Here is an 18,418-nt window from a genome sequence, read left to right on the forward strand (position 1 = left end):
ACTTTTGCACACTGATAACAAATAACGGAAGAACACTCCACAACACAGCATCTACTAGTTTGGAAAATAGAGACAGGTATGTACTGCATATGTTAACATATTATATTGTTTACAGCAAATTTCATGTAGCTTTCAGCCACATAATACCTAATTTATGTCTTTTGTGTATCTGCTGGTCTTAACTGTCTGTTACATGGTATTCTTTCATCAGCGACTTGTGCTTCTCTAGACATTAGACTTGTTATCCTTCAAACATTGATTATACACAAATGTGGAGTTCTACATATAAATAACCCTGATGGGTGGTGGAACAAGCACAGCTTCATATTGTAAACACATTTGTACTTGATTTTAGATGTTCAAGAAGGGGTACTTCCTCTGTCAGTATGAAACATAGGCAGAAGACAGGAAAATCTGTCTTGCTGAGAAACCACCCTGCAATTCTATTCTGCTATTTATGTATGGTGGGATAAAACAGAGAAGCAGTTTTAACTAAAAACAACTGTGCAGCATGAGTAATGACTGAAGATACTATAAAAAAAGGTGATTTCAAAGACAATTACACAAGAACTTGCATGAACCATTTCTAAGGTATTTAATGAAGTCTCTGTTCTTCGTGAACAGAGGCGGATAGAAACTTTAGTAACAGTTATCATCCATTTAGTTGTTGTGCATGAACCATTCCTAAGGTATTTAATGAAGTCTCTGTTCTTCATGAAAAGAGGCAGATAGAAACTTTAGTAACAGTTATCATCCATTTAGTTGTTATATTATTCATTTAAAAGTTACTTCAGTCTTGTGACAAATATTTTGTTTGTAGTTCAACCAGTTGTAATATTTTTCCTAGTAAAGAGTAGAGGACTAGAGTGATTTGGAGAGTTTTATTAATAATAAATCATTTGTGCGAATATTTGCCCAAAAGTAACACTAGCTGGTAAATATTAGTCAGACCACTGAGCATATTGTTTGAAAGCAACAAGTATATCACAACAGATACTATTTTTGTAAGCGTAGACTGAGCAAGAGTTTCAAAACTTCAATGTGAGTTCTTGAATAAGTTATGCTTCATTGTAGAACAGGAACCATGTACTAGAAAGTTTTTTTCCTCTCTCTGTATTGGAGGCAGCTGAGGAAGGCAGTAGAGACATGGGCATTTTCAAACACTGCCAACGATTTCAACAACAGCCATAATGTCTGATACAGTTCACATTTTTTTCCCTGTAGCTGGCTGTTCTGTACCTTTATTTTTCTTTAAAGACAAGGAAAGCAAACAGGCAAGTCTCTGCAAAATAGTTGTTTGTAGGAGAGCAGATTGATTATATCTGAGATGGAAAGCAAATTAACTAATGTTAATTCCAATTTGATACTCCCATAAAATGACATATTTATGGTTGGTGTTTGGTGCATGCATTTATTTTTACTATGAGCATTTTGAAGATCCACACAAGAAAGATAGCCATGTTACGGAGCTCCAAACCTTAATGAACAATTCACCCTCATGTATAGTATTTGTTTAACAATCCCTACTTTTGGATCTTATCAAGTTTGTGTTACCTAAGCACACTTATCACACACAGCATTTTCATTTAAATGAAGTATTACACTTTCCTTTCTTTGTGTAATTTAGTAGGATGCACTTTTTAGTGCATCTTCTATCAGTCTACTATATATTGTTTTATCTATACGCAAATTGAAGTCACCTGCCATGGTTCTGTCTGTATATTTGGGCTAATCTCTGGAACTACTGCAAGGACTTTAATATGGTTTTCACTAATAGATAGGCTGGTTTACAAGGAAGATTTATGTATACTTATTTTTTATAAATATTTTGTGCAAATTGGATGAACTATTGTCAATTAGTCTCCTGTCACCATGAGATTGATGCCATTGTCATGTAGCAGTAAATGGCACAACTCCTCGGAACCACAGCTCTGTGAAGAGCAATGCAGGGACTGCCAAACTGAGTGCACATGAATGTTTTGCTTGCCTTGATGTACTGGCAACAGGTGGAATCTGTTTGGTGTAGTGCAGTCAATATCAACATGACTTAATGTAATCAGACTCTTTTGTGAACATTTTTAAGTTATACAAGGGATTGGTAAATGAATCTCCACTGGCAAGAAAGGGATAGAGATCTTTTATGATCATAAAAAACATTTTGATATGTTAGATAAATTTTGTGCACAGCAATGTATAACCTAAAGTGAACCGACCTGAAAGAAGCAGCATTGCTTATAAACAGTGGTGAATTTGTGAGCTTCTTATAGAAGGAAACAGAGATGAGCATATTCTTCTTCACACCTTAAAAACGGAGGACGGAATTGGATTCAGAAATTCCTTGCTGATGACTATAGATTTTGAAAGACATCTACAGATGCTTGGGGGATGTATTTTTTAAAAAAAGGTGACAATTTCAGGCTACCTATTTCTTCCTCAGTCAGATTACCAACCACATTTCACATTCATCATCCACTGAACAATCTTCAAACAACGCTCATTGAGTTACTTCACTTCAGAGTATAGTAAGCAATAATTTGAGAACAACTGCGAAGTGAAAAAAACACGTGAACACAAAATTTGTGATTTTTAATTTTTCATGCAGAAAGTAAAACTTTTCTGAAGAACTACTTGTCAAGGAATGTAGCTTTGATTTGTTTATATAAAGAAAGTGTTTTCAGCAGTGTAGCAGATGACTCAGCTTTCAGTTTTCCTTGAATCAACCCTTGATGCAGACATGATTCCTTGTTTGGTAGACACACACACACACACACACACACACACACACACACACACACACGCGCGCGCGCGTGCGTGTGTGCACACAATAAAATTAAGTGGTTATTTACAGAAAGAAACTGTTTAAATAACACTGTATAACTATGAAATAAAACATTTTTAATTTCTCACCTTCTCCTTCTTGGTTTCTCAGGTCCTTGCTTATTCATATTTTGTGGCAATTCACTCTTCTCTTTTGGACTATCCTTTTCTTTTGATTTAGTCCTTTCCCTTCTTTCCTTTCTAGTACGTGACTCTTTCTTTACAGTGTCATGATCCTTCTTCTGTGCTTGTTTGGCTTGATTTTCCTGCCGTCTCTGCTCAGCTTTTTCAAGTCTCTCAAAAGCTTTCATTATTGCCTCCATTTTTCGTTCTTCCCTGGTCTGGAAGTATCAAGAAAATGTCCTATGATGAGAGTAAAAGTGGAGCTTGTTCTCACAAGTTTCTTCGTGTCGTACTGTAGCCCAAATTGTGTGTGTGTGTGTGTGTGTGTGTGTGTGTGTGTGTGTGTGTGTGTGTGAGGATGAACAGATCACATATCAGCACCATTAGATCATCCACATATTAACATTATGGATCATAGCAAATTAAGGCTTCATCAAATGCCACTGCATGATAATGGTAGAAAATGAAATTGGACACAAATTTGCAATGGCAAATATTGTAAACCTGTTGTTCAAGATACACAACATAATTAAGATGAAGAAAATGGACAATGAGTGCTTTATACTCCAAAGTGCAAAATAATCATTAAGAACAAAATGATACAATAGAACATAGCGGCATTATAGCTTTATATCTCCCACCCATACTGTTAACTACTCACATGGAATATTTATGATTTGAATTAGGACAGACAGGTGCTCACTACATGGAGAAAGCATTGGGTAGCATACAGGCACATTTAAAAGCATACTGTTGGATATTATTCAGCAATCAGAAAAGATCCATCAAATGTAGAAAACACATCCATGCATGCACACGTGCTCGCCTCCGGGCAGTATGGCCTGAATGTGACTGATTGCCACTTAACACCTTCTCTATACGATGAGTAGCAATCTATTCTAGTTCATATTACTGTTATTTCATCCTGGATTTTCCAGTGTTTGGTTTTAAATGGAATATTTGCTACTCCTACATAAACCATAGTTTTATTCTTCAACAGTCAGATATCAATAACACATATAAAAATATTTATCACATACAGTTAGGTAGTAATGAAATGAGACCTGTTTCATGACTGAAATCAACTAATTATTCTTGTTTATAAAAATTCATACAGTCTGGCCCCCATGGTAAACTGCACAGTTCAGCTTTAATGCCTCAGGGAATGACAGAACCATGTAAAATGACAAACCATTTTAGCCACAAACTCATACTTTTTCTACCATGATGATAAGTATGTATTTCACTCTGTAAATATTGCCATGGTGTATCAAATGTTTGATCTACACTATTATACCCGACAGCTACGATATGTAAACTAAGTCAAAAGGGACTTGATGGGCGATGGTATATAATTCAGACAATGAAAATCCAGGATGGAATGCAACAATGTCATGAAAAGGATAGTCGCTACTCACCGTATAGCGCAGATGCTGAGTCGCAGATAGGCACAACAAAAAGCCTGTTGGGCTGTAGACCGTAGACTGACTTCAGCTGCCAGAGACTGTGGCCGCAGCGCGCGCGCGTGTGTGTGTGTGTGTGTGTGTGTGTGTGTGTGTGTGTGTGTGTGTGTGTGTGTGCGTGTGTGTGTGTGTGTGTTTTCGATGAAGGCCTTGTTGCCTGAAAGCTTACTTCTCACTTTCCGACAGTCTTCTTGGTTGTGCCTACCTACGACTCAGCATCTTCGTTATACAGTGAGTAGCAACTATCCTTTTCATAATATTATAATACAATTCTGTCGTAAAAGAACCAATTTCAATAACCATTTTTTCGAAACACAATATGACACACAATCCAACATTATTCTAGAACAGATAATGTCACAACACATAAACCAGGAAATCATATAAAAACTAAGGAGATTTTAACAGTGGCTACACATATAAAGATACAGACGACAGACGGATAACTACAACTTTTTATAATGAATTGAAAAAGTCAACAATGCAAATATCTAATGGCAGTTTACAATATTCAACTCCAAGTGGAAGTCAGGTGTGAATAAGAAGAAACACCACAGCAAAATGATAATGGAACTTGTGGTCTGTAGAATTGTACTACCAGCAAATTGATACTAACTGTAAGCATCCAGGTACAACTGATACTCATTGCAATATCCACAACTGAGAGGTGAGGTGGCCATAATTAACTCAAGGCATCTTATAATTCCACACATACTAAGATCAAAAGACATATTTGTGGTATACTATTATATATACCTAACTGAGGGACTGAATGCATTAATCCGTTAACATATTTTCTTCCAAATTATGTTCCAAAAATAATATTTTTTATTCATGAAAAACAATCTATAATGAATGATATTACATACAGACAAATAAAGATACCTTTCGAAGCTCAAAATAATGAGTTACAAAATTCTTAAGATACCTATTAATAAAATCCTGGGTATAGTCATGCACTGGACTTTGGCTAAAACAGCCTGACACTTTAAGTCATTTTTTAGTTTCTGTACAGCTATGAAGTCTAACCATATATTTCACAATGGTTTGGTGTGAACATGAATCTTCAAGGAGCAGGCTGGAGCACAGTGGATGTCTTTATCTTGTACCACTGTCACTCTGCTGATGAACTGTTGTCACTCTCAATCTCTAATGAAGTAACATCACATTCTTTTTCACTCTCTGAGACACTAAATTCAATGTCAAACTCAGGATTACAATAGCCACCATTTTGTGAAAACACTGCCAAACTACAATACAGAAGAGACTCAAAGCGTGCATTTTGTTGTAGTGTGTCCAAAACTGCACACAGTAAAGATGACACCTAGTGGCAGCTATTACAACCAAAACACGACAGCCAGGCTAAAAATGTAGGACCTGCTACCATCAACATGGATACTGCAAATGACACTAAAGTGCCTGGCATAGGCTGCATCAAACCACCTTTACAATAATTCTCTATTATTCCACTCTTGAACAGTGTGTGGAAAAAACAAACACCTATACATTTCTGTGTGAGCTCTGATTCCCCTTATGATGATTGTTTCTTCCTATGAAGGTCGGTGTTAATAAAATATTTTTGCATTTGGATGAGAAATGCTGGTGATTGAAATTTCATGAGAAGAGTCCGTCATGTCCATTCCAAATCCTGTATCATGTCCCTGACACTCTTTCCCCCATTTCACGATAATACAAAACGTGCTGCTCTCCTTCAAACTTTCTCTATGTACTCTGTTAATCCTATCTGGTAAGGATCCCACACTGGACACCAGTACTCTAAAATAGGGCGGACAAGCATAGTGTAGTCGATCTGTTACATTTTCTAAGTGTCTGCCAATAAAATACAGTCTTTGGTTTGTCTTCCCCACTACACTTTTCCATGTGTTCTTTCCAATTTAAATTGTTCATGATAGTAATTCTTAGGTATTTAGTTGAATTTACAGCTTTTAAATTATACCGATTTATCATGTAACCAAGTTTAACGGATTGCTTTTAACACTCATATGGATGACCTCATTGTTTTGGGTCAATTGCCAATTTTCACACCATGCTTTTCTAAATCATTTTACAATTTGTTTCGAACTCCTGATGAGTTTACAAGACGATTATGGCAGCATCATCTGCAAACAACCTAAGATGGCTGCTCAGATTGTCTCCCAACTAATTTATATAGATAAGGAACAGCAGAGGGCCTATAACACTACCTTGGGGAATGCCAGAAGTCACTTCTGTTTCACTCAATGACTTTCCATCAACTACTATGAACTGTGACCTCTCTGACAGTAAATCACGAATCCACTCACATAATTGAGACGATATTCCATAAGCACGCGGTTTCACTACAAGCTGCTTGTGTGGTACAGTGTCAAAGGCCTTTTGGAAATCTATAAATACAGAGTCACTTTGAAATCCCTTGTCAATGGCACACAACACGTCGTGTGAGTAAAGAGGTAGTTGTGTTTTACAAGAATTATGTTTTCTAAATCTGTGTCTATAGACTGTTCTCTTCGAGGTAATTCATAATGTTTGAACACATTATATGTATCAGAATCCTGCTGCACATCGATGTTAATGATACTGGCCTGTAATTTAGTCAGTTACTCTTACTACCTTTCTTGAATATTGGCGTGACCTGTGCAACTTTCCAGTCTTTGAGTACAGAGCTTTCGTTGAGTGAGTGGTCGTATGTGATTGGAGGAGGAGATTAGTGTTTAACGTCCCGTCGACAACGAGGCCATTAGAGACGGAGCGCAAGCTCGGGTGAGGGAAGGATGGGGAAGGAAATTGGCCGTGCCCTTTCAAAGGAACCATCCCGGCATTTGCCTGAAGCGATTTAGGGAAATCACGGAAAACCTAAATCAGGATGGCCGGAGACGGGATTGAACCGTCGTCCTCCCGAATGCGAGTCCAGTGTGCTAACCACTGCGCCACCTCGCTCGGTGTCGTATGTGATTGTTCAGTATGGAGCTATTGTATCAGCATACTGTGAAAGGAATGTAATTGGTATACAGTCTCGACCATAAGAATGCTTTTATTAAGTTATTTAAATCGCTTTACTACTCCATGGATATCTACTTCTAAGTTCCTTATGTTGACAGCTATTCTTGGCTCGAGTTCAAGAACATTTTCTTCGGCTTCTTTGGTGAAGGAATTTTGAAAGGCTGTATTTAGTAATTCTGCTTTCGCAGCACTGTCACTGATAGTATTTCCACTGCTACCGCACAGAGAAGGCATTGCCTGTGTCTTGTCACTAGCACACTTTACATACAACCAGAATCTCTTCGGATTTTCTGCCAGGTTTCAATATATGTTTGCTGAGGAAACTATTACAGGGTGTATACGGGGACAAGGGAAAAAAAATTCCCGGATTTTTTCCAGATATCCCATTTAAAAAAATATGCTTTTTCCCATGCGAAAATACACTTTTTCTATGCTAAGTGACAGTAAGTTTTCCGTAGATTTTCCCTCAGGACTGTAAAACTTATCAATACTTTGAATGGTTAACATTACACACACTCGCATAGAACTTCCCGTAAAAAAAGGAAGAGACAGGGGAGAGAAGTTTTAGAAAGACTTTTAATGGAAAAAAAGGGGAAAGTTTTGGAAAGACCTTTGATTTGCAGCAACATATACACTGCATATTTTCGTATTACGAAAGTATAAATTCGAATTGCACCAAACACAGCGCGTTAGTTTCCGGAGCGTTGAAACCGAGGCTGTGATGTCCTTTGTAAGCCAATTGTATCTCATGCCATGTGATCTTCCCAGCTGATGACAGCAGATATTCAGAGCATAGGACACGTGTTACTGTCAGTCAATAGCAAGATAACTGGTTACGTAGCGCAAACACACAAAGAGGAAAAGTTAAAGGTTTATATTTATACACATAGCTATAGCTACAAGAAAAGTTAAGCTCTCACATATAATATTAGTCTCTACGATTAACAAGCTACAACAGAAGCTAAGCTTTCACATGTAATATTGATCTTTTTATGCGTGTGTTGTGCTTTATGTGTTGTGCTTTAAGATACATCACACAAATGTGCCAGTAAATTTAAAATTATGACATAAATGTCTGGGCTCGAAATTCTTTTACGTGGCTGGTCCTCAAAGTGTTCAGTTTTAAACGCTCTGTGATTCAGAAAATCATCGCACTTTCTCACACGTAACATAATTCATCTTGAGTAAAAAGAAATTTACTTTGAAAGTAACGCTTTTCGAACCACCGTTCGCAATACTATCCGGAGACGTTAGAAATAGGTTCAATTGAGCAGTAGTCAGAGAGCACCAGAAAAGAGGCATTACTGCGCATGTGCAGCTGCAGTGGTGTAGGAAGCCCGCATGTTCATATGTATAAAGCACTAAGAGAGCTTACATTGCACCATAAAAGAAAATGGGCATCAGAGGATACTCCCATGGGGCATCATAATTTCGTAAACCATACTAAAATGCATAATTCGGCTTGAAGTGCACATTCGTTTTTTCCAGATTCAGAATGAAGTAGGTCCCATCTGATACTATACGATCTCATTTTTTGGTTCTTTATTATGGCATAATCCCATACATGGCAGAAAATGATAATGTGCACTTGAAATTCAGCGAACAGTTGGAACTAGCCAATACTGTGGTATGAAACATTTCATTTCAAATAAAATGGTTGTCTCAGTGGAAAGATTAATAAAGCCTAATTTCTTTAGCAAACTTGCAAAAATAACTTATACTGTTCTGCAAGGCGATTAATGCTTGACTGCTAATAACTTGCAAATAAAAGTAAATCAGAAAACTGAAACTAATAATATATTTTTGCCCTCCGTAATTTTGTGAATGTATTTTAATTCACTTGATAGCTCCCAGCCACAGAAATCTGTTTTGTTTTCATTTGACGTGGGAGCTGTAAACCAAGAGAAGCGAAATCACTAAACGTCACTTAACACAAATACGGGTCACATGGAGACTAACCCCCTCCCCACTTCCACTCAGACAACTCTGCTCATGCGCGAATCTGGCAGCTAGGGCGCGCGGGAAAAATTTTTCTCGTTTACATCTGGCTGTTTGCTGCCACTGCCCTTACAGCTAACAGCCACACTTCAAGTAGCAGGAAGCGGGAGAACGTACTGCTCATACGCGAGTCAACTACGCATGCGCATCAGCCCGCTGGCAAGTGGTCAAAAGAACCTAATGCGAACAGTTGTGACGTCATGCTCACAGCAAGCAGTTTATTGTTACGAAGAATTACGTAGTCTTCCCCCTACGGCCTTTGACATATTTTTGCTTTTTGCAGACACTTGTGCGTGTACGGTGTTTTGTTGTTGTAAATTTCACATTTCCTTTGCTACTAAAGTTTTATTTTTTTCCTCTCTTTTATATATTATTGCTGCAGTATCATTCTCCAGTAGCAGGATACAGTAACATTCTTTGCTAGAGAATCCATTCTTACCAGTAAAAATTACAAAAATTTAACTGAAAGCTAAAACAATTAAAAATTCCCAGAATTACAAAAAAATTCCCGGGTTTTTACCGGTTTTCTCCCGGATGAAAAAATTCCCGGGTTTTTCCCGGATATCCCGGGTCGTATACACCCTGTATTAAAAACACCTCACATTGATGTCCACGCTAAATTTCACGCTTTTATAGAAGATCGCCAATCTCGGAGATTTTGCATTCGTTTGAATTTGGCATGCCTTTTTAGTTGTTTCTGCAACAGTGTTCTGACCTGTTTTGTGTACGAAGGGGGTAACCTCTGTCATTTGTTAATTTGTATGCTATAAATCTCTCAATTGCTATCAATACAATTTCTCTGAATTCAAGCTACATCTGGTCTCTACATTTATATTGTTAATTTGGAAGGAGTGGAGATTGTCTCTCAGGAAGGCATCACATGAATTTTTTTACAGCTTTTTTGAATAGGTATATTTTTTGTTTTAATTTTTGGATGATTTGGGGGTTACAATATTCAATCTTGCTTCGACAACCCTGTGTTCACTAATCTCTGTATCTGTTTTGATGCTTGTTATTAGCTCAGGATTATTTGTTGCTAAGAGGTCAAGTGTGTTTTCACAACTGCTTACTACTCACGTGACCTCATGAATTAACTGCTCAAAATAATTTTCAGAGAATGCATTTAGCACAATTTTGGATGCTGTTTTATGCATACCTCTGTGTTTAAACACGTATTTTCGCCAACATATCCAGGATAAATTAAAGTCACCACCAACTAAAACTGTATGAGTTGGGTATGTGTTTCAAATTAAACTCAAGTTTTCTCTGAACCTTTCAGCAATTGTACCATCTAAGTTGGGAGGTCAGTAAAAGGATCAAATTATTATTTTATCTGAGTTAACAAGAATGACCTCGCCCCATCGGTGCTTTCTATTGGTGTTTGGAGCTCTGGTACTTTCCCAACACAGCTACAACAATTTACACTGTTATATTGATGGTTCCTGTATCTATGTTCTTCCTGTATCCAGTCTGGGAGTCTGAAGCCCTCTTTGTATTTCCCCCCGAGAGCCTCTATCCTAAAAAAACCACCCAGTCCATGCACACAGCCCCAGCTACCTGTGTAGCTGCCTCCTGCATGTAGTGAACTCCTGGCCTATTCAGCAGAACCTGAAACCGACCAATCTGTGGCACAAGTCGAGGAATCTGCAGCCTAAAAGGTCATAGAACCATCTGAGCGTCTGATTCACACCCTCCACTTGGCTCTGTATCAAAGGTCCGCAATCAGTCCTGTTGACTATGTTGCACATGGTGAGCTCTGCTTTCATCTCGCAAGCAAGATTGGCAGCCTTTACCACTTCTGTTAGCCGCTTGAAACCAGAGGGAATCTCTTCGGATCTGAAGTGACGCACATCATTGGTACTGATGTGAGCCACCACCTGCAGTTGGCTGCACCCTGTGCTCTTCATGGCATCTGGAAGGACCCTTTCCATGTCTGGAATAACTCTACCCAGTATGCACACGGAGTGCACATTGGCTTTCTTTCCCTCCTTGGCAGCCATGACTATAAGGAGCTGCATAATGGGCCTAGCATTGGAGCTCCCAATTACCAATAACCCACCTTCTGCGATTGCCAATATCTCGCAGGCTGAGAGGTTCCCCCGAAACAGGACAAGCAACTGCACCTCGGTGAGGGACAGTGTCAGCCACAGACAGCATCTGGAACCTGTTTGTCAGAATAACTGGGGAAACATTATGTACGGCCCCCTGGGAAGTCTTCTGCTGCCTGCCGCACCCCGAAGCGACCTCCCACTCGGTCACGGGTGAGTGGTCAATCTCAGTCAGAGCAGTAACGGGGCTGATCATCGGTGCAGGCCAATCGGTGGATTCAGACATGCTGGACGTCTGTTGGATCTGCATGGCCAGCCCACAACAGTGATGCCCATCCACTGCAGCTTCAAACTGTGTAATCAAAGCCATCACAGCCTGGAGCTGAGAGTGAAGTGCCACCAACTTGGCTTGCATCTGCACACAGCCATCACAGTCTCTAGTCATACTAAAGACCGTGGAAAACTACACTACACAGACAAAAAAGGACAATCGACACGCGCTATAGAACTCTACTGTAGACATGGAGGAAAATTCAAGAACTGTGTCTTATACATTATATTAACACACATCGATTCAAAGACTGAACTACCAAAGCACTCGGGTAACACTAAATAATTATCTCCCGATTAGGAACTTGTAATACATCACAAAATTGGTTTACTTCCCAATACAAACAAAAACGTGAAAACTGTCTCTATTAAATATTAAATTAACAAACATAAACCTAAAAAAAACTGAACTTCCAAAGCACACTGATGAAACTATACAATTCACTCTTGGTTAGGAAGTCGTAAAATGTAACAAAATTGGTTACTTCCCTGTGGCTACGTGTGTCTTAGCCAGTCGCTGCTGACTGACTCAGATGCTCTCTAGTGGCTGAACACTTAATTATCAGTACTGAAACGATATAAGTGGGTCTTTATTTTTTTCAAACGTCTGTTCTGAATTTGCCCGAGGATACTTGAGATTTTAACTTTCTGTCAGAATAATAAAAATGAGAAAACTCGGAGTTTGATGTTAAGGGGTTAATGACAGTTAAGTTGCTATGGGTAGAACATAATATACTTACGAGTTTTCTCTTTTTTTCTGGCTCTTGAGTAACGTCAGACGATGAAGCAGGTGATAGTTTCTCTGGCTGAGGTTCTTCTGTCTTCTGAGTAGGTAGTTTTATGCTGATCACATTTCGACGGGGAGCTGCAGTAGAAGTGTTCTGTTGTATCTGCTGAGTTGCTGGGGATGATTCCCCATCTTCTGAGGATGTAGTGCGACGACTCCTGCGGCGCTGCTCACGACTGCAAAATCAAATATTCAATTTCTAACAAACAACATTCTGTTACAATACCATGGTGTGCTCTGCTTACAGTTCTTGAGAGGTTGAGTGAATCTTATGGCTGTGACTTACTCTGACACCTCCTGCGTAGGTTTTTTAGGATTGAGTGCCAAACATTCAGCAGCATTTCCACAAGCACATGATGTAGGGTTCCCTTCTGAATCCTGTAGTGTATCATGACTGATGGTTATCTCACTATTTTTTTCAATATTAGTTGTTGTGACAATGTACAAATGTAGAGTACCTTTTTCAATGCAGTGCCTAATCTGTAAAGAATAATCACATTATTTAACACACAGTATGTTGTTGGTGCACTATAAAATTTCACATTAAAGTATTTCCTATGGAAAAAGAACATATTGTTATAAGTTTAAGTCATTAACTAATTTTTGTATTACAACCTCTGCATTTGGTCTGCAGGATCTTCGTACAAATCTTGCATCATTCCCATAAGTTCTTGTATCTACACATACTTCAGATCCCTCTTTTGGTAACCGATAAAAAAATATAAATGGTCCTGGGGGCGGTCTTGCACGCTTCATATGCCCTGCAATTGACTGGGGTGATTTGTGCTGAGATGAAAGCATATATTTTCCTCGCAACTCAATTACTGGCTGGTTTGTTGACAACTGCACAGTTGAAACAAGGATCTGCAAGAAAAAAAGTATTTCAATCTCACACAGATAAAATAAGCAATTACAGCATGGCACATGGAACAACCACACATAATAGAGAACTTAAATATAAAATAGAATCACGGTCATCTAAACGTATCATCCTATGTATGTTACTAAGCAATCAAGTTATGCCAGTAACTATATATCGAAGTACACATTGTTGAAAAAATATCTATTACCAATGAATTATTAATGTCTACTGTTTACATAAATATTTTTCATCCTAAAGCTGAGTACAGTCTTTCATGAAGATGACACAAAGTTCCTTAAATACTTTTAGTATCACATGCAGCACACATCTGTTCTATGTACAAGAAAATGTATGGTAGTAGATAGAAAAGATTTCAATTGTTGTACAATTTAGTGGGGAGATATTTCTAACAGCATGAGGAGTTTCTTTAGATGTATACCACCCAATTTTGATTAACTGAAACTGACATTTGTTTCTGATTAAGCCACTATAGCAAAATGACACACACCAGACTGTTGAAAACAACATACTGACATTATACTGACATTGTGTTAGTTAACTGGAGTACTTTAGGGGCTAGTCGTAGTTTCTTAATATTAGTGTTACAAGATTTCTGAATATGGGACTCCAAAATGTTAAACTAAAACAACAAATATAATAGCATAATAAGCACAAGGAAAAAAGGGCCAACTTCTGTGTGTGTGTGTGTGTGTGTGTGTGGGGGGGGGGGGGGGGCGTATTTCCAGTTGTCTTCCTCCTGAAATGTATCTGCCTTGCCATACAAACACTTACTGGGTCAAGTTTCTAGTTTGGTTTGGTTTGATGAGTTTAAAAGGAAGCCAAATTAAAGATCTGGGTGCAGTGCAGTATTCTTTATTATTTTAAGTTCTGGAGGGTAAAAATGTGTATTTTATCATAGGTGTCAGAGTACTGTTTACTTAACAAATATAACTTGTATGTACTATATGACAAGTAATACACAACACTGTACTGAATAATTAAAATCTGCTGCTATTCCTAACACAAGTCATCTGGAGCATTCTCTCTGGTATTTCACTATGTATTAGGAATTTTGTTTCTGCATTATGTAGATCGAGTCAGTGCAAACAAATACTGGTATTCATGAGTTTTAATAAACTCTGAGCATTAACGAAAAATTTCCATTTGTTTCTCTTTACAAAATATTTTTCCAGCATGAATTTTATGTACCCACTCGATGGAGTGGCCCCAAATTACTGCAGTGTGATGTTCAGTTTAATGATATGTGTTAATAATGACAGAAAAACATGAAGAATAAAAGGTGCTTCAGTGACTACTCAATAGTGTTAATATATACAATGTTTCACTCACCAAACATCTAACACAGCTGGTACAGTTTGCATTTGCAACAACTTTATAATGAACCCTGTTAAGAGCGCCTTTTTATATAATAAGTATTAATTACTTATTTGAAAAGGTGCTCCCCCTTAACTTTGAAAGAACACAAAATATTCAATTATTTACAGGAAATAGAACAATATCAATGAAAAATGTAGCACATAAATAGGAGTCAGAGAGCATACCCTAATGTTACAAATTTTTTATATGAAAACACTGATGAAAATTGGAAGAAACACAGTATAAGGCTTCCCAAGCAGCGAAGCTAAGTAACTTTTGCTTTTCACAAAAGTGTTAGTTTTGGAAAAACACAAATAAACATCTAAATATAATTTCACTCACATTTTATTGCATAACAGTTTGGCACATAAAATCACTTAGGACAAAAGCAAGAAGTGTGAATGAAAAGCACTCTTCATCTAATTTCATCTTTTAGGTACCTTTCAATGACTTGGAACGTCTAACTGCTACCTAACAAACATACAGCATGTTCCTGCAATGCAAACTTTCTGAGATGACAGAAACGAGCACATTCAGCAATTTATGATCAGGAACACTGATCCAGAAATGATTAAGTCAAGCACTACACAGCCATACCTCATATGATGAACCTACAAATTATTGTTTGTATGATGTTGTAAATTCATTATTGCATAAATAGTTGCTAACACTGTACAGTAAGCAAACATGATGAACATAGGGGTGGGGACAGGTACCTCCACCAACAACCTGCAGATAAGATGATGCGTTCTCTGACATGATCAGTACTGAAACAGAAATGCATAGTACTCCAATGTATATTTACAAACTGAAGTGTACAATCAATCAGCCTTAGCATTTTAACCAGTTAATGGCTTAGCAGACATGACTTTTATGTGCAGGCAGGCAAATGGAAATAATACAGAAGCTGATAGGTTAAATTGGGCCAAGTATCCATGTAGAAGAAATTTGGAACATAACATATTTCCAGGACTGTTCTGACAGTTAAGGGGAAAATGGCAAGTGATACCACAATATGATAACTAGGGAAGACAACACACTGTATGTACTACAACCTGTAAAAAGCATTGCTTGCTCATTGGAATGAGGAGTCTTCGATTAATACTTGATCAGTAACACTGCAACAGTTTTAGATGTTTCCATGATGTCTTCTTTAACGTTTGTGAAAATACGAGGGTTGTATCAAAAATAAGGTTCCCCCACTTTTTTTAGACACAAGGAACTTTTTACTCGAAAAAACGATTACATCATTAGAAATGTTGACCTTTAAGCTATTTTTCCACAGTCCCCATTTTGTCCTACGCATTTTTTCTGTCGAGTAATCCACTTTTGGATTCCCACTTCAAAGAAGTCCGCCGCCAACCCATTGAGAAACTTGGAAACTACTTCTTGCAGCTCCTCGTCCGTCTGGAATCGTAGACTGTCTAGGTGCTCCTTCAATTTCAGAATCAGATGGTAATTGCTGGGTGCCACACTGGGGCTGTAAGGGGGTGGTCAATGACATACCAGCCAAATTTGTCGATTAACTCCTTCGTTTGTTGTGACACATGTGGACAGGCATTGTCGTGGTGTGGCCTCACACCTTTGCTGAGTTTTCCCCTACGTAATTTTGGACTGTGCGCCTGAGCTTTTTCAAAGTCTCACAACAACCTGTCGAGTTTATGTTGGTCCCTCTAGGCATAAAATCAATGGGGAGTACACCATGCCAGTCCCAAAACACCAATGCCATGATTTCTCCTGCTGACAGCTGCTGCTTAAACTTCTTTGGTGGTGGCGATCTGGTGTGTTTGCATTTGCGTGATTGTTGTTTTGTTTCCGGAGTAACATAATGGCATCACGATTCATCCCTCATAACAATTTAATCAAGGAAGTCTTCCTTATTCTTGACGCATTCACTCCAGAACTTCCCAGCACAGTTGACACGTTGCTGTTTGTGGACTTCTGAAAGCATGTGCGGCCCCCAGCGCGTGCAAACCTTGTGGTAGCCTAGCTTTTCATTCAATATCCCGTCAATTGAAGCTTCAGAAGCCTCAGGAATTTGAGCAGCCAGTTGCCAGATGGTGATTCACCAATCTTTGAGCAGGATTTGCTCAACTTTCGCCACAATTTCATTGGAGATTGACGGCCTCTCATTTTGTTGTTCGTCGTGGACGTCCGTACGGCCATTGGCAAACTTGCTACACCATTTGCGGACGTTTTGAATGCTTATACACATTTCCCCATACACTTCACCCAATTGCCGATGAATTTCTACAGGTGGTAACTTTCTTGTGTGCAAAAATTGGATGTCCGCACAAATTTCACACCTGGTGGTGACGGCGATGACAGGCTCCATCGCTTATGGCTGTCCAGCTGGTACTAACGATTGCAGATCCAGGCTGGTTGTTGGAATCGGTGGTGGGGGATCCGGTGAACACAGTGGTGTTGCCAGATTTTGCATTGCACCAAGCACGATAAGGGTACAGAGTTGGGAACCTTACTTTTGAAACAACCCTCATAGATATTTAAATCCCTTAATATAAACTGATGACCCAAAACATTAAGGCCACTATCCACCACAAGACTGAATGCCACCTGGTGGTATTGCAGTCACATGCCGCAAGAAGGAAAGTATACAAGCAGTACAGACACAAATGAGTAATCATTATCGATAACACAGGGCAACAACAGGGAAATACACTGACTAGTGATTTTGACGAAGGGTAGTGTGTTATGGCCTGGCACCTGGGAAGAAGCATCTTGGAAACAGCAAAGCTGGTCAGCTCTTTACATGTTACTGTAGTGAGCACCTAGGGTACATGGTGGAAGGAAGTGAAACCACGAGTATCCAATAAGGTGTTGGACATCCATGCATCATTACTGAACATGAAAATCACAGGCTTGCCTGCTCTGTAAGACAGGATAGATGGCAATCTGTGGCAGATCTGATGAAAAGAGTGTAATGATGGCGCACACAAAAGTGTTTCGATGCACATTGTTCAACACACACTGTAGAGCGTAGAGTTCTGCACCGGGTATCCTGTATGTGTTCCTTTGTTGACCCAACAAAATCATCAGTTATGATTGTAGCAGGCACAGGATAATCAAGAGTGCACCACATATCATTGGAAACACATCACCTGGTCATGTGAATCATGTTTCTCATTACATCACGTCAATGGTCATGTCCTGACACACCATCATCGAGGTGAATTGCTGCTCGAAACATACATCTCACCACAGATGTGGGCTTCTGGGGACAATATTATCCTATGGGGGCTAGGCCTCTATGGGGTCTATAGCAGTTATCGAAGGCATGATGATAGTTGTAGACTATGTGACCATTATTGTGGACCACCTGAATTCCTTCATGTTTGATGTCTTCAACAACAGTGATGGAAACTTCCAGCAGAATAACTGTCCCTGTCATAAGGCCAGAATCCTGCAACAATGGTTTGAGGAGCATGACAGTGAACTCACATTGATGTCTTGGCCACCAAATACATCTATCTGAACTCTATGGAACACATCAGTCCATAATTTATGGGAACTGTATAACCAGTGCACAGTCCTCAGGTGCCACATACCTCTGGAAACACATTAAGGATGTGCTGAATCCATGCTATACAGAAAG

At 38.8% G+C, this 18,418-nt stretch overlaps 1 protein-coding gene across 1 annotated transcript in view; it reads right to left on the reverse strand.

The window, feature by feature from the left end:
- Positions 1 to 18,418, reverse strand: part of LOC124722691 — a 321,460-nt gene that overhangs the window by 89,434 nt on the left and 213,608 nt on the right. The window contains exons 11-14 of the mRNA XM_047247831.1: positions 13,182 to 13,430; positions 12,853 to 13,046; positions 12,520 to 12,742; positions 2,908 to 3,158 (exon numbers count right to left, since the gene is read on the reverse strand). Of these exons, the coding sequence (XP_047103787.1) occupies positions 2,908 to 3,158; positions 12,520 to 12,742; positions 12,853 to 13,046; positions 13,182 to 13,430 (917 nt within the window). The remainder of the gene's footprint in view (positions 1 to 2,907; positions 3,159 to 12,519; positions 12,743 to 12,852; positions 13,047 to 13,181; positions 13,431 to 18,418) is intronic.

Source organism: Schistocerca piceifrons, chromosome X (genome assembly GCF_021461385.2).
Source record: "Schistocerca piceifrons isolate TAMUIC-IGC-003096 chromosome X, iqSchPice1.1, whole genome shotgun sequence".
In the NCBI taxonomy this organism is placed as follows: Eukaryota; Metazoa; Arthropoda; class Insecta; order Orthoptera; family Acrididae; genus Schistocerca; species Schistocerca piceifrons.